Source organism: Esox lucius, chromosome 18 (genome assembly GCF_011004845.1).
Source record: "Esox lucius isolate fEsoLuc1 chromosome 18, fEsoLuc1.pri, whole genome shotgun sequence".
In the NCBI taxonomy this organism is placed as follows: domain Eukaryota; kingdom Metazoa; phylum Chordata; class Actinopteri; order Esociformes; family Esocidae; genus Esox; species Esox lucius.
Genome location: NC_047586.1, coordinates 5,378,578 through 5,401,336, shown reverse-complemented (window position 1 = coordinate 5,401,336; position 22,759 = coordinate 5,378,578). Strand labels below are relative to the sequence as shown.

Sequence of the window (22,759 nt, the reverse complement as noted above, 5' to 3'; positions counted from 1 at the left end):
TATGCTTCCACCCAATGAATTCCGTCGACCTGATGCTCCCTCCTGTATAAGTCAGGCATGGACGATTAAATGTCAATTTTTTTAGTATTTAGTCATTTAATTTGAACTCCTTTGAGATCAATGATTTCACCTGTGCCTAGTTTGGTCTTCTCATCTGTATCATGTTTTCCCCTCGTGACCTCCCTATGTAGTCTCCCTAATGCCCTGCCTGTTGGCTGGTCACTGTTGTATGTTATTTTTAGTTTCCTGTCAATGCCTGTTAAGTCCTTGAATTAAAATCTGTGATTATTGTTACTCTGCGTTTGAGTCCTCCCTCTGTGAAATGTGACACCTCCCACTTAATTACACTGTATTCTAACTTCTAAACATGAGTGCAATAGTGGTGTATCTTTATAAAAGCACATGTATTGTTAGTTACAATGGCGTCACCATACAACCACAACCAAGAGTGTTGCTTCTCTTCTGACAGCCCAATTTCCCACACACCTCACTGAGAGTAAATAGGTGTTCGATCGGAAGCAATCTAAAGTTACCTACATTTTAGTCTAAAAAAAAAATGCACAAAAAGATACAAAAACCTTTGTATGTTTTTGTGTGAATTGAGTCTGAGACTGTTGAATTTGGGCAATTTTGAGGAAGCTATAGCTGGCAGCCCATCACTCTCCAACACAGTCCACTTTTATGCTCAAATAGAAACTGTCACAGACTAAAAATAACTGTGAGGTTTGACAAAGCTAGACTAAACTACCCTGGAGACTGGAGTAGAGTAAATGATCAGGACAACCTAACATAGGACTAAATATGTTGGGTTGTAGTTGCTTCCTACAAAGAGGAAAAATGACAATAATAAAAATAAATTCTGGGGTTGCTTTGCCAATTCCTGGGGTTGCTTGAGCAACTGCAAGGCACCCCCTTGCCCCGCCCCTGCTCACAACTAATTGGGTTAATTGGAAACAGGTCAGTAACATAATTGGGTATTAAAATTGCATCCCAGAAAGGATGGGTCTTTCAGAAGTAAAGATGGGGAGGGTTCACCACTCTGTGAAAGACAAATAACATAAAAACTGAAGAATATCGTTTCTCAACATAAAATTGCAACCACAAACAACATTAAAACTCCACTATGCAAAAAAGAAATAAGGTATAAAAAAAGATCTAGAAACACCACCGCCTTCTCTCGCCCCAAGATCATTTAAGATGGACTGAGGCGAACTGGAAAAGAGTCTGGTGGTCTGACAAATGAACATTTTAAATTATTCTTGGGACTCATGGACTCCGCGTCCTCCGGACTAAAGAGGAGGGGGACCATCCGGATTGTTATCAGTGCACAGTTCAAAAGCCAGCATCCGTGATGGTATGGAGGTGCATTAGTACACATGGTATATATATATAGGTTTTAAAGCAACATATGCTGCCATCCAGATGAAATGTTTATCAGGGAAGGCCTTGCTTATTTCAGCAAGACAATGCCTAACCACATTCTGCATGTATTACAACACCATGGTTCCGTAGTAAATGAGTCCTGGTGCTAAACTGGCCTGCCTGCAGTCCTGAACTGTCACCCACTGAAAATATTTGGCGCATTATGAAACAAAACATATTACAATGGAGATCCCTAACTGTTGAGCAGCTGAAATCCTATATCATACAAGAATGGGAAAACTTTCTAAACTACAGCAATTGGTCTCATTAGTTCCCAAATGCTTACAGAGTATTGTTAAAAGAAGAGATGATGCCACACAGCTGTGAACATGCCCGTGTCACAATTTCTGTGTATTTTTCCAAAAACAAAATTTCTCAGTCAACATTTGATATATTGACTTTGCAGCTATTTTCAATTAAATGTAGGGATAAATGATTTGCATCAAAGCATTCTGGTTTTATTTGCAATTTATGCAGCGTCCGCAAAACTATTTTGGAAACAGGGTTGTAGATAAATATATATACAATATATGGATAGATATACAGTAGATAGATACACAGATAGACAGAGAGACCGACAGACATTAAGCAGCTGAAGAGGGTGAGAGTATAGGGAGATAGATAAGAGAGTGTTGTGTGTGGGTTCTAAATTGGCAGGATGAGACGCTCTATGAGGAATAATGACACATTAATGACAGGAGGCCATATGCTCTCTTACCTCTCCTTCAAAGTCACTAAGGGCACTTGCTCACCTGATAAAACAATGTTCCATTTGAAATTGATTAGTTGTCTTTTCACCCTAATATGGCCCTCGATTCTCTTTCCCACTCTTGTTTCTCTCTAAATGAATAAATGAAAAACGAGATTGACAGCAATCTTAAACCATTAATTGGAACATACCCATAATTGATGTTTAAAGACTTCACAGTCATTCCAAATTCCTTTTCTAGAACATGACTTTTCACCAGGGCCAACCGGACTATTCATGCAGTCGAAGACCTGAAGCTGAGGTTGGGACAGGTGCTGATAATCCTGTTGGCTTTCAACACAGCCACAGAAGTGTTACGTTCTATTAGACGACAAACATCTGTTGAGAGAAACAGTACGTGTAAAAAACTGATGCACAGGTAAAGGGACAACTCTGCATCTTTCGCAGAAGACAGCTAAGAGCACTGAACCAGTAACCAAAAGGTTGCTGGTTTGAAACCTGAGAGCCACAAGGTGACTGACCTGCCATTGTGTTCTGTTGTAAGGCACTTAACCAGAACTGTTTGTGTAAATGGCTCCTGTTAAATTATAATTTTTACATTACTGTCGTCAAATAAAAAGTCAGGAGTCAGAAATCAGGAGTCTCCAACTGAAGGGAAAGTCAAGGTTGTAGCCGCAGTTCTTTAATGTTGAAGATTGAGGTGAAAAAGACAAGGTGTGTGTGCGTGTGTGTGTGTGCACGTGCGTGTGTCCATGAGCCTGTGTGTGCTATAATGCAGCTCAATGCAACGTGAATAGACTGAAGTTACTTCAAAGGGCAACCAGAGCTGTAGATCTCCCATTGATATTCACTTTCTGTTGTTGAACATCTAGCCTATTGATTATGAATCCAGCCTGTAGCTAGAACAATAAAAAAAAAAAAAACAGAACAAGAATTCACACAAACACACACAACAACAACGGAACAACATTTCATAAATTCTAACTTTCCAATTTATTTCAGAATACAAGACTAAAAGGTTGAGTTGAGGCATTCTTACCTTAACTCTGTGAAACTAATACCAAAACATAACTTGAAAGCTGCCAGTTAAACATCTACCTGGGCTACTGTTACGTAGACCTTTTTGTTATATATGGTTAGATTTAAGTTCCTGTTCCAGGAATTTATTGAAACTGATTAAGGTTTAACATTTGGGGGAAAAGAATGAGGCGTTAGAGTTGAGGGTGGTCTGTCCCCGGGAAGCCCGCAGAAGAAAAAAAAAATGAACTTAAATTACAGCTGATATTTAAGTAATTGTGAGTTTTAATCTAATCAGAATTCCAGGTACCCAACTCATCTGCTTCTGTACATCTTCAATTAGCCAAATGGATCAGTGATGCATTATAACCACCAGACAGAAGACCACGCTAATGGACCATGCTGCACTGCAAAACGTTACAGCATTATCCATCATCCTTTGGTAGATTCAGAAATGACTCCACGTAAATTCTGGCAAGAGGTGGGGCCAAAAAACTTCTCACCAGAAATATTGTTTTACCCTACAAAGTCCTCAATATTAATTATGAATATCTTTAACATTTAGATAATTATCACAAAAGATCCAAAATTTAAAGTTACTCCACCTATACATCCGCAAGAATTAGAATTGACTTTGCAATCTGGGAGTTCCCCCAGAGCGAATTATGCAACTGAAGTTGACTTTCCTGTTTGCTGTGACTAATTGACTTTATTTCAGTGCAGAGTTATTGTCCGCCTCTCTCTTTCTCTCTCTCTCTCTCTTTCTCTCTCTCTGTCAAGGACTCTGTCTCTACTGAGATTGGACAAGCAACTTTCCTTTGCAGCTGGAGGGGGTGAATGGCCTAAGTCCTTTCTATTGGTCTGTGATACAAGCTTGGCAAGAGTTCTCAACATCCCGGAGTTCCAACAGACCACCAGGGATGTGGCTCTTTGAAGAATCACTGTTCCATAATTTTGTCCGACAGTCACAAAAATGTTTAGCCCGCATGGATTGAAGATTGATACAGAACAAACAAGGCTGGGGCACTCGACCAAGAGCATGAGGAGATTTGTGAAGGGTCTAAAGATCCTGTCTTCTGCTAAAACCGGTTGTAGCGAAGGTCTGTGACTCCTTGCAAACAAGGAGCAAGTAAATTGACTTTCTCATCTATAGCAAGGGCCTGGGCTGTTATGGCAGAGGGGAGGACTGAACCAACTGGATGCCAGGATTGTTAGATGACCACGTTATTGGACATTTGGAATTTGCAACAAACCTTATCTTACAATCAGTGACATGGGATCTTTAGTGGCCAGAATGAGGCCACCTCATGCAGAGCAATGTCCCCTTCACTGCCCTGGGTCAGTGGGATTTCACATTTAGCCCAGAGACAAGAGCGCACAGACACTGGCCCTCCTACACCACCTCCCGCCAGCATCTGGTCTTAATCTGGGACCAAACAGCACCAAGCCTGCTTAGCTTCATAGACCAGGGGTTGGACGTTGGGTGCTATGGCTGCTGTATCTAAAAAACAGGTGAAATGAACAAGGTGGGCAGAGTTGTTTGGAATAGGTACTTTGCCGGACAAATAGGGCGACAGGCTCCCAAAACAGGCATCTGGTGATCCTGAATCCTAGCGTTGGATTTTACTGGCCATTTAATGCCCAGTCTGAGTTGTTAGCTCGCATCTTTCTACAATGTCCTAGATTGGTAGGGCTGTGTGTGCTGTTAACCAGCTGGCTCTGCCTTGGGGGAGGTATTCTCTTTCTGGACCATACTTTTAGGCGTAGCAGCGTGGTCATTTCAGCGTGATGTGAGTGCTAACTGTCGTGTCGGGTCCTGACCCTTTGATTATTTTTTTTAATTATTCATATTTTCTTTCTCTCTCTCTCTCTCTCTCTCTCTCTGTGTCTCTACTCCTGCCCCCAGCAACTCTCCATAAAATACAGAAACCCGTTCGGTTGATTTCCGTTCCGCAGACCGCCTTGTCTTCTCTCGACTCTCTTCTTTTGTCATAATCAATCCAATTACGGGATTACACCCTGGATTATTGACTAGTTCTCTGGAGTCCATTTTGTTCAGATTAAATCCCCTATTACAAATTCTCCGCCAATGCAATTTACTGCAGGCTGGCCGGCCCGGCCCGGTTCTGCTAAAGGTTTAATGTGCACAATGCCAGCACCGCCTCCCTCTCAAATCCTCCACAGCAGTACAAGTAAGAGAGAGCAAGAGAGAGAGAGAAAGTGTGGAAAAGACAATATGGCATTTCAAGTGACTTGTCGCTGTGATCAAAAGCCATCTATCTACCCAGTTTATCAGTTCACTTCAGATTAGCAGATGCCACGGTAACCATGTCCTTCCTGGGTTATGACATTTAGCACAAGGGATAAAATACATTATACGAAGACTGAACAAAAAATGAATAAACATACCAGGAACTGGACATACATGCACACATAAAAATATAGATTTTAAAACAACAACCTTAGCCAGGAGTTTGGTTCATCCATTTAAAATCTAACCATATAAATTGATTTACAGCCACAGTCTGTCATGGATTATAGCACGTTTGCGTGTCAGAAGCAATCTGGTGGCGCAACAGTGCAAGCGTTTTATTCCACCAGGATATTCCAGTATTGAAGAACCAATATTAGGCTTAATAAAATAAACCAGTGCCCCACCTCTGAATTCAGGCTGTGACAAAATGTCCAATTTGCTGAAACCCCATGTTGTGTTTTATCCATACCGGGTCTCAGGGGCAGCAGAGCCAACTGACAGCATTAGGCCCCAAGGCAAATTGGACAGATTTCAAGCACACACAGGAGGTTTATTAGCCAATTTAATACTTTTGGGAAGCCACTGCTAGCCCCAGATTAACCAAGCAAAATGTCTTACAGTGCTGTAATGCTAACGCTAATCCTCCCTGCCCACCCACACACACATTCACATCTGCATGCATGACGCACATATACACACACACACACACACACACACACGTACACAGAGGTTGAACTGGACTGGGTGGTACCCCTGTCGCCTGAGAAACTTCCTGTAATAGCACGTGCGACAAAGCATTGCCAGAACTACGGCTCGGCAGTGATGTTTGTTCATTCATATTAAGTGTGTGTGTATCTGTAAAGGTTGTGTAACGTCATTAACCACGGCTTACACTGACCTCTTGGAACCTCTCAAAAGTTAACTTCTCTAGGATTATACAGGACTTTTATAGAGCTTTCCGTTTTGAACTCCTCACCCGAGTGTTACAAAAAAAAGAATGAGAACATACTTTTATTCAATTTTAAAACGTTTTTTTTTTCCCGTGGAGCAGTCTACTCCTGATTGAAGCTGATTCTGAAGTGAGCATCAGACCTGTTTTTAATTTTTTTTTTCTGTGAAGATGTGTTCTGAAAGCCAACATATGGTCCTGGGGTTCAGAACAGCCAAGCGAGAGCAGAGGCCCGTCAAGGAAGGTTTGCCTTCTGGTCTTCAATTCCAACCCACCCATGGTATTCAAGAGTCAGGTGAGGAGCTAGCGGAGCAGTGTGGAGCAATGCTACATTTTACATGAAGGGTCGAAAACCTGACAGACAGGCCCCTGCTGGTGGATATTGTCACTCATTACAGCAGGGAGATATTTGAGCAGTAAAACCTATTTTGTAAAGTACCAGACAAAGGTTTGGACATACCCATTCACTTGAATTGGTGTGTTCAAGCTTTTGACTGGTACTGTACAGGTCTAATAATGATGTCACCAGAAGCACCTAACCCCTTGTTAAATGTGTGAGAAATGTGCTTTTCTTTTCTTTTTTATATACAGGTAGTCGTCGACTTACGACCGGGAAACCTTCCGGAAGTCGATTTGGTCGTAAGCCGGCCGAGGAATAATAACTTAGTATATCCAAGTCCCCTGTAGCCACATTTGCGTTTTGTCTTACTGCGCTCGCTCGACTCCGTTTTGTAAGATTCGTTACAGTACCATACTCACAGGTTTTACACAACAATATATGAGTATACCGCGCTTTTTATTTTGGCAATGGACAGTCGTAAGTCGGGGTGGATTTAAGTTGCATAGGTCGTAAGTCGACGACTACCTGTACTTGTTTTGGAAACTAATGCTTCGCATGCCAATAAAGCCCCTTTGAATTTAACTGAGAGTCTCAGGTGACCTCAGAATCCAGTCTATATGCGGAGAAAGAGGAATGTAGGTCACACAGAGATGAGTTTCCCTGGACATCCTTAGCGCTCTAATGTGTTTATGGGTAACGTACAAATATGATATAAATATTACATATATTATTAAGATACTAGTTAGAGGGTAGTAAGACATACTATTTAGAGAGTTGTATTGGTGGTGCTGACTACAAATACAGACGCTCTCAGTCTCTCCTCTTGGTCTCCTCTCACTTCTTTCTCTGCTAATAACCATGAACATGAGCTATGTCATGAAGCCAAGAATCGAACTGAACTGAATTAGAATTTGTTTTGTGTCCCGCAACACGTTATCCTTCACCCACGCTGAAAATGACCACACTGCCAAACTTCTGCTTTGACGACGTACCACAGGCTGCCCGCTAAAAACCTCTTTAATGAGATGTAATTTACCACATTGCTTTTGGCCTTGTCACCATCACCACCGTCAACACACACTGCTGACCATAAACTCTGGATAACAGACCCTGGCTGAGTACAGTGCACTTATTTATGAGTCCCATTTTGGTAAATGCTCCCACTACCTCAACTCACTCTAAACACAGACTACTCCAAGAGTAAATCGCTCTGGTAGATTTCTCACACTCGTCACTAAAATCTATGCTACCTTTCTGTTTGCCAGAGACATGAACACATTGTAAAAGACCTTTACGCCGCACATATTAATGACATCTCACTCTTTCAAAAACAAAATGTAAATTCTTGCTATAACCAGCTGAATTCATCCGATGGGTCTAGATACTAGATGTCTGCCTGTATTTAGGGTGATTTTATTATACCCTATTATAAATGTATTATATATGTTTTTAATGTTTTGTGTTTTCTTAGATAATTTTTACTTCATTTATGTGTTTCTGTATATTGTCTTGTCGTCCAATTGAATGTGTTGGCCATGTTTTCATTAGGAAACAGAAAAAAACAAATACAGAAATAGAGGTAGATAGAAAAAAATTATAAAAAGCATTGTTTTTCAGGACTTGTGTAGTTGTTTTTGTAGTTGTTGATATGATTTCTGTAGTTGTTGATGTTTTTTTTGTGGTTGTTGGTGTGGTTTCTGTAGTTGTTGATGTGGTTTCTGTAATTGTTGATGTGGATTCTGTAGTTGTTGATGTGGTTTCTGTAATTGTTGATGTGGATTCTGTAGTTGTTAATGTGGTTTCTGCAATTGTTGATGTGGATTCTGTAGTTGTTTTCTCTGTAGTTGTTTATCTTTTGTTGTTTATGCTCTCAGTTCTGCCAATACATCATATACTGCATTTACAGCAAAGTCAACCATATAAAGAAAATAACACGCCTCACTGATTTTGTACGATAGAAAGGTCCAGCTGCAAAAGTCATTTAGCCAGCATTCCAAACCATTTTGTTTTTGTGATTAACTTTTCACGATTCAAACAAAAGTAGGAGGTCAAATTCTGTTACCCTCGATCAGTCAGTGTTGCGACCCGTATCCAGCTGCTCATTTTTTCTCTTTCAGCCCGGAATGCCTGTTTCAGAGGGACCAGGCAAACCACATGGCGGTGACCAGCCCTTTGGATAGCCTTGCAGTGCAGGATATAATGAATCCTTCACAGGATTTCCGTTACCATAGCTTTTAATAAGGACCATATCCAGGCCAATAAACCTTCCAATGGGAACAGGGGCCAGGTAACAGCGATTACCTGGCCCCTGTAAAGGCTAGGAGCCAATCAGGAGCCAAGTCGGGCATAGTGAACTATGTAGGGAACAGGGTGAACATTTGGGATTCAGATCCAGCCCGCATCCCAGCAGTCCTCCGTGTACACCCTTAACAAGGAGAGACGCCAGCCCGGAACACACACACACTCACCCAGAGACCAGAGCCCTGGTTGTGGGGAACAACTTTAATGATGCGTGCAGAGGCTGGTGCCAAGACTGGCAGTGCTGGAGGAGGTGACCTTGATGGGCTACAGACCATGACACAGCATAGGAACTGTCAATGTCGGTGTGTGTGTGTGTGTGTGTGTAAATTTTTTGTCTGTGTCTATGTGTGTGTGTGTGTGTGTGTGTGTTTGAGTGTCAACCAGATAACACAGATACTAACTCCACATTATATAGTGTTGGACAATCCATCAGCGCCTGCTTCATCCACTGGGTAATAAAACATGGATTAACTGGTATTAATGGTGTTAAATCAATCGGTGAAATCTTTAGATATCATGAATAGATGCAGTTAACAGAATGCTTGCATATTTTAACCATGTGGGATAATGTACCACATTTTACTTGACAGAGTTGGCTCCAACGAATCTATCATTCATCCCAGAGAGACGCTGAATGACTCGTGCCAAATGAGTCATTTGAGAAGGTGATATAATAAACAAACGGAGGAATCATTTCATTGGATAGCTGAAGGGTGCTCTTCGCTCTGCTGGCCAATTAAAACCGTGTCAGACAGGGGTTGTATTCTTTATAGGCACCAAATTCATGAGAACGGACAGAAACAGGGCCACCTTGAAATCCTTTCAAAACTTTTTAAAAACATGCTGGTTGTAATGAACATGCCCGTGGTGAAAGACACACCAGTGGACAACAGGCTCTGTTCATCTTCCTTTCCCTTCCTATCTTTGCCCCTCCTTTCCGATCCATAACATCTGATGACATTGGATCATTGGATTCTCACCTCCCTCATCCCTCTCCCTCATCCCTCTCCCTCATCCCTCTCCCTCATCCCTCTCCCTCATCCCTCTCTTGTCACCCTGTCTTTGGCGCTCAGGCCGCTCCAGCTTGTCAACCGGCATCCCTTCTGACAGGACACAGCGTACCTTACAGACTACACTCCAGTGTCGCTTCTATCAATATCTAACTCCATCTCCCCGGCTGCCCTCTCAACGTCCAACCGGTGATCGATACCGGAAGGCTGGTCTGCTCTTCGGTGAAACACAGTAAACTCCCCCAGGCCATCCGACCAGATCGTGTGTTTCCAACGCCATGAAACCTGTCTGGAAAACCTCTTCCCTGTCACTTTGAATATTGATTAAAGGAGCCATTTGGAAGATTTCCACCATAAGCAGAAACGTTTTAATTATATTATAAGCGCTATTGGGGAAAGATGTTATTTGAAATGGAGTACTTCCAAAATGGTTTGTTATTGTTAGGTTCTGTTTTGGTTTGGGTTTGGTTTTGTTTGTGAACGCGGCCTTTTCTGTTTGGTTTTTGTCCTTTGATTTTGAACGTAGCTTGTCCTTTTGTATTATTGTTTTCACCTGTGTCTTGTTTGACATTCCTTGTGTCCCTGTTTAAGTTCCTCCTGCCCCAGTGTTTCGTGTTGCTCATTGTTGCTGTCTCCTGTTCCTGCCATTTTGTGTGTTTTGTTTGCTCGGTGAGTCTGTGCAACAAAACGAGCTGTATATACAGTATTTATCCATCTGCATGTAAATATATACAAAAACAATTTGGGGAATAAATAGCAAGCACAAACAAAGTTAAAAAAGAACATGTAAATACGAATGAACTTCTCCTTCATTTTGTGTTTTTAATTTTAAGTTGTTTATCCAATTTCAATTGTAACATTACCATAATTACATTTCATCACAGAAAGGGTTCTACAAATATAGCCAACAAATCAGAAATGCCTTCTCTCTCCCCCACTCAGTCTCTCTCAATCTAATTCAATTGAATTCAAAAGGCTTTACCACCATGGAATGTTCAGGGAATTTTCATAGCAGACATATAGAAACCTATCAACAGTGACAAATGTGCCAGGAATCTGTATACTGTATGTTGCTGTTAATATCCTACAGAGGCGTTTTCCCTGCAGATACTGCATTTTCTCCTGTTCTGTTTCTAAAACCGAAAAGCAAACTTCCTAAATCGGTGTGTTTGCTCACAATATCTGGGAGGAAAGTTTCCCCAAAGGTCTGGATAGTTTTTGCAGTCTAGGAACATATGGAGCTCTGTCTAAACCTCTCTCTGAGGGCAGTGAGCACAACCTGTCCTCTCTGGGCAGCCAGATTTGCCTGTGACAGATGTTTTTCGTGGTCAGGCTGTGCTCACCGAGTCTGTACTGTCAGTGCTATACTCGTTTTCCCATCAGCCATGGTGTTCAGTCGGTTGAATAGCAATTCACTTTTTTAATTGGTGATCAACTGCATTTGAAATACTTTCCCAGTGCTAATTTGGTTAGGCTGGACGGTCTGAGTGCAGTTCTGTGGTTTTGTTGGTTTGGGTTTGAGTACCAGCTGGCTTAGGGGAGTCCTCTCCATGCTGTCACAATGGCTCTTGTCGCCTCCTGGCATTGAGGGCTTTGTAATGGTAGAAGTGGTGGTTACTTCATTTTAAAACTATTATAACATATGGTGGCTCCCTTTGGGGACATTAATCAGAGAGGGACTTGGCCTAATTTTGCTCTGCGTGCTTTGGTTTGTCACTGTACTCTGAGGATGTCTGATGTAACTTTGCATGAGAGAATATCATAATGTTTGGCTCTCTGAGTTGAACTGTCAGCTGGTGCAGAAGATCCAATTGTTGCTGCAGCCCCTCTCTGTCACTCGCTCTCCCCCTCTTCCGTGTTTGTTCCTACCCCCTCTCTCCCTCCATTCCCTCTCGTCTCTCCCTTCTTTATATTCTGACAGGGAAAGTGAAGCCGGTAGTTAGGGCCTTAGTGCTGCTCCAGTGTTTAAGTGGTCCTGGTGTTTCCCAACTGGCGCCCTAAGCCCTGAATAGTGCACTGCGTTTGACCGGAGCTGATGAGGTGCTGGTAGAAAGCAGTACACTACGCCGGGACCATGGCACTATTTGGGACACAGCCTCTGTCTCCCTCGGTTTTGTCACTCTGTGGACATGGCAGCGATGATTAACTTCCTTTAATTGGAGCCTACTTACGGATTGGAGGGGCAGAGCAATGGTCTGCCGTGATGGACGAGCATTGCTACAGTTGATGGCATCGTTTCTCAAACCGCAAGACAACGACTCATTATGCAAGACCAAACCCACTTACATGGCCTGGACTGTCTCTCTCTCTCTCTCTCTCTCTCTCTCTCCCGCTCTTCCTCTCTCGTCTGTCTCTTTCTTCTCTCTTTCTCTCCTCTCTCTTCCCATCTCTATCTCTTTCTATTCGTCCTCTATCGCTTCCTCCCTTTCTCTCCTCTCTCCCTCTCGCCACTCTCTCCTTTCTCTGGTGCCACATGCCAATTCTGCAAAGCCAAGAATGGTAAATGAGAGAAAATAAACAAATTTAATTAAATCCTGGAGGAAAAAAAGGAACTAGTAGAAACTGTATAAAATAAGAAATTAGAGAGGAAGAACAATTTGGAGGGGAAGAATTGCTGAATTCATAAAAGGAACAGCCCTGCCTTCACGGTTATGCCAAGAAGTGCTATTTGGATAGTAAGTGTTTATTAGTAAAAATATATTATAATAATGGATTTATATAAATGATGTATACATACATAATAATATATTAAAACATTTACTACCTAAATAAATGGCCTTAGTTCAGCTTTCAGGTGCCTAAGTCCTTTGCACTCAGAACCGCACGTTTAGTGGAACTTCGACAAAATAAAGGCCAATCTCTTATCGTTTATGATGGAAACCCACTTGAAACAGAACAACAGAATCATCCTTTCCGCAACGACGCCGTCCTGATTTTGCACCGAACGTGTGTTAGGCTGCTGGAGTGCTGAATGCTATCGGCAGGCCGTCCCTCCATGTGATTTAATCCCATACAGTCGCAGTCAAGCGAGCGTCAGGCGGCAGTGTGAAGCGGTGCAGACTGACCCTGTCTGTACAGTCCTAGGGGGCCTCCAACTGCTGCCTCCTGCCTTCACCCGGCACCCAGATGGTGCCTTTACATAACCACAACACACATCGAGTCCAGGCCTTTCCTTCAACGATGGCTTCATTCACACCGCCGCCATGACTTGATCCGACATGGCCGGGTATTGTCCCCTAGGTACTGGGTTATTTCTAGCCCGGGTTTTTATCGGACAAAGCACATTTTAGATGCAACTTTTTGGGAATAATGTGTGTTCTAATATGTACACACACACACACACCCTTATACACATACAGCTCTGGAAAAAATGAAGAGACCACTGCAACTTTTTCTTTCCTTTCCAAAAAAGTCGAAAAGGAAGGTTTTGAGTGAGCAACCGAAGGGTTAAAATTAAGAGACCACTGCAAAATTAACGCTTCTGTTGCTCACTCAAAACCTTCCTTTTCGACTTTTTTGGAAAGGAAAGAAAAATGTGCAGTGGTCTCTTCATTTTTTCCCCCGAGCTGTATATACACATTACACACATAGATATATACCCATATACACACACACACACACACACACAACCCAGAGCTCAGTACAAGAACAGTGGAATGGAGTGACTTCAGCTCTCCTGATCTGCCAAAGAGAAGACCCATAGGAGACAAACTTCCAATGTCAGGACATTTTCTACTTCTAAATGTTTTATTTGATGCTCCGTAATCTGACCCAAATTAATGTAGCTTGTTCACAAGTATAGTGGAGCGAAAGCGGAGTTCACTGGTAGAGAGACACGCAACCAGCGGAAAAGTGCTTGATAACTTCTGCCGTCCCTGTGGGTGGATGGGTGGGTGTTTATTTGGATGGATGTGTTCTCCCTGAACCCAAATAAGGACATGTTCAAGGCAAGCTAAAGGACTCTCTATGAAATAAAAGATTTCAAAAGGTTCCTCGGGCTGTCCCAGTGGGGTGCTACCTTGAATAACACAGTTTGGGTTCCTGGTAGAACCATTTAGTTCCATGTAGCGCATTAACCGCATCAGAAACCAAAAAGGGCTGTACCTGGAACCAGAAAATGAAGTGTATATTGCTCTACTGCTGTCTAGAAGATGTTAACAGAATACACGTTTTACCTTTGAAGAGAGTCCATAATCTAATTTGCCCATTTGAGATTCTTGTTTGGCAAAATCTACCTTTCTAGAGCCCCTTTCATCCAGCCCATAATGACAGCATTGTTTCTTATCCCACAACAACATTCCTGTTAACCTATTTCCACCGGCACCAACATCAGCAACAAAAACAAGCATCACAGCAGGAAAAAAAAACAACAATTGGAGCTCTGTCTGGTAATATATGCTCCAGACAGACTGAGACTGATGCCTGCCATGGACGCCTGGCCGTTGGGATGTTTCCCAAGGAGCATTGCCTTGTAAAGGAGCATCCCCTGCGACCCCACGATGCCACAAGTAACAGATGGAGCCAACCCCCCCCCCCCCCCCCCCCCAGCAGGAAGACAGGTCGAGGTAGGGTGAAGAAATTATGGAGAGGGAGGGAGGAGTAGGGATAAGGCAAAGAGGGAGGAAGAGGGAAGAGATTGAAGGAGAGACAGAGGGAGACAGGGAGGGATAGATGAAGGGAGACGATGAGAGACAGAATGATGGAGTGAGGGGGAGACACATTTAGGGAAAATCTGGGAGGAATACATGGAAGTAGAGAAGGAGAGAGAGAGGGAGGTTGGAGGGATGAGGACAGAGGGTGAGATGGAGAGGGAGAAGGTCAGAGATGGAGAGAGAGAGGGAGGGTGAGGTTGGAGGGATGAGGACAGAGGGTGAGATGGAGAGGGAGAAGGTCAGAGATGGAGAGAGAGAGGGAGGGTGAGGTTGGAGGGATGAGGACAGAGGGTGAGATGGAGAGGGAGAAGGTCAATGGTGGAGGGTGAGATGGAGAGAGAGGAAGTCAGAGACGGAGGGAGAGAGGAAGATGGCGGGAACGATGTAGCGAGTGAGAGAGGGACAGAGGGTTAGACGGTTGGGGAGATTGATGGGTGTATTTAAATGAATACGGCAAACTGACAGAAACCCAATGGAGCGGGACACAGACAGAGCAGGTTTCTGTTGTCAGGCTGAATTCTGCTTATACTGCTACACAAACACACACACAAGTATGAGCACACAAATGTGAACACACACACATTTCTACAAACAAAGATACGCCTACACACACACACACACACACACACACAATGCCACATATAACACAGAGAAATCACAACGGGTGATTCAAACAATCCTGTCAGTCACTGAACATTACACTCCTGAACCCAGCCAATCACTGAACATAACACTCCTGAACCCTGCCAATCACTGAACATAACACTCCTGAACCCAGCCAATCACTGAACATTACACTCCTGAACCCTGCCAATCACTGAACATTACACTCCTGAACCCTGTCAATCACTGAACATTACACTCCTGAACCCTGTCAATCTGTGAACATTACAGTACTGAATCATGTCAGTCTCTGGACATTACACTAGTGAATCATGTCAGTCTCTGAACATTACACTAGTGAATCATGTGAGTCTCTGAACATTGCACTAGTGAATCATGTCAGTCTCTGAACATTACACTAGTGAATCCTGTCAGTTTCTGAACATTACACTAGTGAATCATGTCAGTCTCTGAACATTACCCTAGTGAATCCTGTCAGTTTCTGAACATTACACTAATGAATCATGTCAGTCTCTGAACATTACCCTAGTGAATCATCTCAGTCTCTGAACATTACACTAGTGAATCATCTCAGTCTCTGAACATTACACTAGTGAGTCATCTCAGTCTCTGAACATTACCCTAGTGAATCCTGTCCGTTTCTGAACATTACACTAGTGAGTCATCTCAGTCTCTGAACATTACACTAGTGAATCATCTCAGTCTCTGAACATTACACTAGTGAATCATCTCAGTCTCTGAACATTACCCTAGTGAATCATCTCAGTCTCTGAACATTACCCTAGTGAGTCATCTCAGTCTCTGAACATTACCATAGTGAATCCTGTCCGTTTCTGAACATTACACTAGTGAATCATCTCAGTCTCTGAACATTACACTAGTGAATCATCTCAGTCTCTGAACATTACACTACCGAATCATGTCAGTCACTGAAAGAGGTGGAAAAACATATCCTGTTTAAAAGGCCGACCAATCAGAAAAGGGTAAAAGATCCATAGCAACACAGAACCAGACTTCCACACCAAGGATTCCCCCGTGAGAAAATCCGGAAATCCATTCACTATCGACAACTAGCATTGCTGTGTGTGTGTGTGAGTGTGTGAGTGTGGGTGTGTGTGTGGGTGTGTGTGCTCACTGAGAAGCAGTATTCCAACCACGCACAACAGAACGGTTGGGTTAGCTTCTGTTCCCGCGTGTGTCTCACCTAATTTGGGCAGTGAGTATTTGACTTTGAAGTAATCCTCGTAGAACTGGAGAAGTCTCTTTGTGATGTGGAGGGCGTAGTCGCCCGCTCCGCTCTGGACGGCGTTGGGCCTGGCGTACAGACGAACCTGGACATCGAATGGGAGGAAAAAAAGAGGAGGAGGGGAGGAGGGAATGACAAAAAAGAATTAGCAGGGTGTCAAGAAGGAGTCATATAAAGCTGTTGTTCCGTCTCTGTCCACACAGACACACACACACTCATTTGCACCACACACACAGACACACCACATATAGGCATACTCACACACACACACACACACACACACACGTTCTGTTCCATCAACAGTGTTTCGTTTATTGTTTAATCCGGCCTAACAGGGGAACACTGTTAAATGTCCACCGCCACTTGTTTGGTTAAAACAGCATGTTTGTTGGTCAGTTGATTCAAAAGGCACTGTGCTTTTCTCTGGAGCCAAAACCACAACTGAACGTGTGTGTGTGTGTGCACGTGTGTGTGTGCATGTGTGTGTGTGCACGTGTGTGTGTGTGTGTGCACGTGTGTGTGTGTGTGTGCACGTGTGTGTGTGTGCTATAGCATTTCAACAAGCCCCTCCGTTAAACAAGGTAATCTTGACTATATGCCGCATGAGAGACTATTCAGCCACACCCGTGGCCGCACCCGCATAGCTCCAGGACACACCCGTCTGTTGCATTATCAGCAGCACCCGTGTCCACGCATAGCTCCAGGACACACCCGTCTGTTGCATTATCAGCAGCACCTGTGTCCACGCATAGCTCCAGGACACACCCGTCTGTTGCATTATCAGCAGCATCCGTGTCCACGCATAGCTCCAGGACACACCCGTCTGTTGCATTATCAGCAGCACCCGTGTCCACGCATAGCTCCAGGACACACCCGTCTGTTGCATTATCAGCAGCACCTGTGTCCACGCATAGCTCCAGGACACACCCGTCTGTTGCATTATCAGCAGCATCCGTGTCCACGCATAGCTCCAGGACACACCCGTCTGTTGCATTATCAGCAGCATCCGTGTCCACGCATAGCTCCAGGACACACCCGTCTGTTGCATTATCAGCAGCATCCGTGTCCACGCATAGCTCCAGGACACACCCGTCTGTTGCATTATCAGCAGCACCTGTGTCCACGCATAGCTCCAGGACACACCCGTCTGTTGCATTATCAGCAGCACCTGTGTCCACGCATAGCTCCAGGACACACCCGTCTGTTGCATTATCAGCAGCATCCGTGTCCACGCATAGCTCCAGGACACACCCGTCTGTTGCATTATCAGCAGCATCCGTGTCCACGCATAGCTCCAGGACACACCCGTCTGTTGCATTATCAGCAGCATCCGTGTCCACGCATAGCTCCAGGACACACCCGTCTGTTGCATTATCAGCAGCACCTGTGTCCACGCATAGCTCCAGGACACACCCGTCTGTTGCATTATCAGCAGCATCCGTGTCCACGCATAGCTCCAGGACACACCCGTCTGTTGCATTATCAGCAGCATCCGTGTCCACGCATAGCTCCAGGACACACCCGTCTGTTGCATTATCAGCAGCAGAGCCGTCACGCTAGCCACCTCCGTCTCTCCATGTCCACGTCATTCCCAAGGCCTGAGATGCAGCACTATGTCCGCTTGCCTTGCACCATTCATCATCGATATATAAAAAAAATAGATTGTGCTCAGAGCTTCCATTACCTCGGCAGGCTGCTCCTGCATGGAAAGCAGCGACAGAGAGCGAGGGGTTAAGTGAATAGCAAGGTGTTGATTTGCTTGAAATGTATCTCCTGCCGCATGAGTGATTGTCTGCCTCTGCCTCGTCGCCGTGGAAAGAACTGATGCATGGTGATATAGCTGAGGGAAGGACTGATGAATGGTGATACAGCTGAGGGATGGACTGATGAATGGTGATATAGCTGAGGGATGGACTGATGAATGGTGATATAGCTGAGGGATGGACTGATGAATGGTGATATAGCTGAGGGATGGACTGATGAATGGTGATATAGCTGAGGGATGGACTGATGAATGGTGATATAGCTGAGGGAAGGACTGATGCATGGTGATATAGCTGAGGGAAGGACTGATGCATGGTGATATATCTGAGGGAAGGACTGATACATGGTGATATATCTGAGGGAAGGACTGATACATGGTGATATAGCTGAGGGAAGGACTGATGCATGGTGATATATCTGAGGGATGGACTGATGAATGGTGATATATCTGAGGGAAGGACTGATGAATGGGGATATAGCTGAGGGAAGGACTGATGAATGGTGATATATCTGAGGGAAGGACTGATGAATGGGGATATAGCTGAGGGAAGGACTGATGAATGGTGATATAGCTGAGGGAAGGACTGATGAATGGTGATATATCTGAGGGAAGGACTGATGAATGGTGATATAGCTGAGGGAAGGACTGATGCATGGTGATATAGCTGAGGGAAGGACTGATGCATGGTGATATATCTGAGGGAAGGACTGATGCACACACCTCCACACACACACACATTGATGTCAATAGGCTGCTTTAGGCTGGGAGAAAGTCACATGGCCACAGGGGGGAAACGACCTGTTTTCAGAAGGAACATGATGTGTCGACCCGGCCCACACACACACACACACTCAAACAAACGCACGCCTCTGAGAGATGTTTTGTTTTGCTCCTGTATGGTAAACAACAGGAAATGCCATCAATTACTGGAGCTGTGCCCAAACAGGTGCGCGTCAGGCATAAATACTCTATTAGCCACAACACCCACCGGGTTGACTGATTATAGCATGGCTGCGTCCCACATAGTCCACTACTTTGGACCAAAGCCCATAAGAGCCTGGTTCTGTTGTGCCCTATGTAGGGTACAAGCTGACATAACGTTCTAAACAACAGCACGACAACTATATCAGTAATAGTTATGGAAATAGTAATAGTAATACAATTAGGATTAGGCATTTTTATAGTAATAGTTGTAGCAGTAGTAGTCACAGCTGTAGTAGTAATAGTAATCTTAATAGTAGTAGTAGTTATTGTAATAGTAATAGTTATATTATTAGTAGCAGTATTTGTAATAGCAGGACCAGTAGCTGTTGTAGTATTAGTAATAGTAGTAGTAGTAATAGAACTGTACTTGATATGACTGTGATATGTGGTCTCTCCTAGCTATCTTGAGATTAACGCTGTACAAATAACACCAGCCGACCACTTTAATAGGTAGCCCTGCTGGTTAACAGGACAGGCCAAACAGAGAATCGTGTGGCTGCAAGTACATTTTTAAAGCATTCAGACTTGGTCAACAGGTTTAGTTGTTGTTCGACTGAACATTAGAATGGGGAAGGTGCGCGGTCTAATCCACTTTGAACATGGCATTATTGTTGGTGTCAGACGTTGTGGTTCCAGCATCTCAGAAATAGCTGATCTCTTGGTGTTTTCACACAACACCGTCTCTAGAGTTCATAGAGAACGATGCGACGGACAAAAAAACCTCCACTGTGCGGCAGTTCTGTGGGAGAGTCCAGAGGAGAATGGCCAGAAATACTGAAATAACCACTCAACACAGCAGTGTGCAGATGGGCATCTCTGAACGTGCAATGTTTCAAACCTTGAAGGAGATGAAGACAAAAGAGGGCCCTAACCGATACTAGATAGATGTACCCAATATAGTGCCCGTTCAGGGTCTATACAAGAATTCAGACCTAACGACAAATCTGAACAAGCCGGATAATATTATTTGTATCCATAGCTTTTAACCAAAAAATATTGTCTATTTAAAAAAAATGAGACATTTACACTACTTTGCTTGTTTTCGGGATTTCCTATACTGTCACAAGCATCATATTTTCACTATTTTTGTTGCTTGATTCATGCATCTTATTTTTAATATTTGATTAAGCATTTTTTGAAGTATTCAGGTTGCCATTAACCTGAACCAGTGGAAGGAAAACAGCCCCCTAACATCGAAGATCCAGCACTACAAAGGGAACAATTGCCCCTGGCTCCAGAGAGGACAAAACCAACAGAGGAAATACAAACACATGACGCTCGCAACTGGTGACCAACTGAGATCCATTGAAATGGGTTTGGTTCAAAATGACACACTACACCCTATATGGTGCACCATTCCTGACCAGGCCCCATGGTGAATCGAGAATCATTTGGGATGCAGATATAGAGTCCAATAGGGACTCCTCCTCTGGTTCAACATCGTCATGTAACACAGCCATCAGACTGGGCAACAGCAATTATGTCATGGAGACCTGTACAACACAGGCTAAAGGTCATGGAGGCCTGTACAACACAGGCTAAAGGTCATGGAGGCCTGTACAACACAGGCTAAAGGTCATGGAGACCTGTACAACACAGGCTAAAGGTCATGGAGGCCTGTACAACACAGGCTAAAGGTCATGGAGACCTGTACAACACAGGCTAAAGGTCATGGAGACCTGTACAACACAGGCTAAAGGTCATGGAGACCTGTACAACACAGGCTAAAGGTCATGGAGACCTGTACAACACAGGCTAAAGGTCATGGAGGCCTGTACAACACAGGCTAAAGGTTATGGAGACCTGTACAACACAGGCTAAAGGTCATGGAGGCCTGTACAACACAGGCTAAAGGTCATGGAGACCTGTATAATACAGGCTAAAGGTCATGGAGACCGGTACAACACAGGCTAAAGGTCATGGAGACCTGTACAACACAGGCTAAAGGTCATGGAGACCTGTACAACACAGGCTAAAGGTCATGGAGACCTGTACAACACAGGCTAAAGGTCATGGAGACCTGTACAACACAGGTTAAAGGTCATGGAGACCTGTACAACACAGGCTAAAGGTCATGGAGACCAGTACAACACAGGTTAAAGGTCATGGAGACCTGTACAACACAGGCTAAAGGGCATGCAGGCCTGTACAATACAGGCTAAAGGTCATGGAGACCTGTACAGCTGAAGATAAAGGTAACTGAGGTGTTCACAGCTAATGATAAAGGTCATTGAGGCCTTTATAGTTGAGGCTAAAGGTCATTGAGGTCTTTACAGTTGAGGCTAAAGGTCATTGAGGTCTTAACAGTTGAGGCAAAAGGTAATTGAGGCCTGTACGGCTGAGGCAAAAGGTCATTGAAGCCTGTACGGCTGAGGCTAAAAGTCATTGAGGCCTGTACAGCTGAGGCTAAAGGTCATTGAGGCCTGTACAGCTGAGGCTAAAGGTCATGGAGGCCTGTACAGCTGAGGCTAAAGGTCATTGAGGCCTGTACAGCTGAGTCTAAAGATTACTGAGGCCTGTACAGCTGAGGCTATAAAACTTGCAATTTCCCCTCTAAATCTTGATATGCCCTGGTAAAAACAGATGTGTGACAAAATCTACATATATTTAAATCGACACCACATTTCCCATTTCCTGTTGTCACAGGATTATTGACTTACTATGTAAATATGGCTCAAATTAAGAAGCAGTATATGTACCCATAATAACCATTTATCATGTCTGGGTTCCAAAATGACCCCTATTACCTTCCTACTGCATATTGGACCAGGGCCCAAAGAGCTCCTCTCACTACAACAGGCCACGGACAAACGCGGTCCGTCACACACTAATTACCTAAAGACGGTCGGTCAGCTAATTCCCTCCCAGCGGTCAAGCTCTGGTCAGCCAGCAGTTGGCGCCGGTACGAAGTTCAAACGAGCAGAAGAGGTGTCTATTTTCGGCCGGTTGAATATGGCCAGCCAGCATCAGTCCAATCAGAACCTTGGACTCAGCTGTATTGACACAACAGACTGGCTGCGTCGCACGCAACACGCACGCACACACACAAAGGCAGACAAATATACACAGAGACGCACAACAAACCGTCATGCTCTGTTTCTAGCCGGTCTTGTGTGTGGACAAAGTATCAACAGACATAATGACATTTACATAACTGATGAGCCTTGTTGCCATTCAACCTCCCGCTCAGATCCCACACACACACACACACGTGCAAAAACCAACACGCGCACACACAAGGACACGTGCACAAACGCATGTACACACACACACACACACACACACTCTTTGCAGTATAGAACATCTCTCTCTGTGAGGGAGATTGTGAGGCTTGCCTCCACTTCAAAGCTAAAGCACATAATTGTTTTAGGCGAGTCGAGTGTTCTTTCGCCTCCTGACACCAAAACTGGAATGGCCGCGTCCCAAACAAAGCCCTGCTCCCTACGCGGCGCGCTGCCTTTAACCAAGGAGCTCAGGGCTCTTGTC

At 44.1% G+C, this 22,759-nt stretch overlaps 1 protein-coding gene across 2 annotated transcripts in view; it reads right to left on the bottom strand.

Annotated features, from left to right (window-relative positions):
* The window catches only part of LOC105023119 (thyrotropin-releasing hormone-degrading ectoenzyme), a 162,485-nt gene that overhangs the window by 126,643 nt on the left and 13,083 nt on the right, over nucleotides 1–22,759 (bottom strand). For both annotated transcript variants that reach the window (XM_034287934.1, XM_034287935.1), the window contains exon 3: nucleotides 16,483–16,609. In XM_034287934.1, the coding sequence (XP_034143825.1) occupies nucleotides 16,483–16,609 (127 nt within the window). The remainder of the gene's footprint in view (nucleotides 1–16,482; nucleotides 16,610–22,759) is intronic.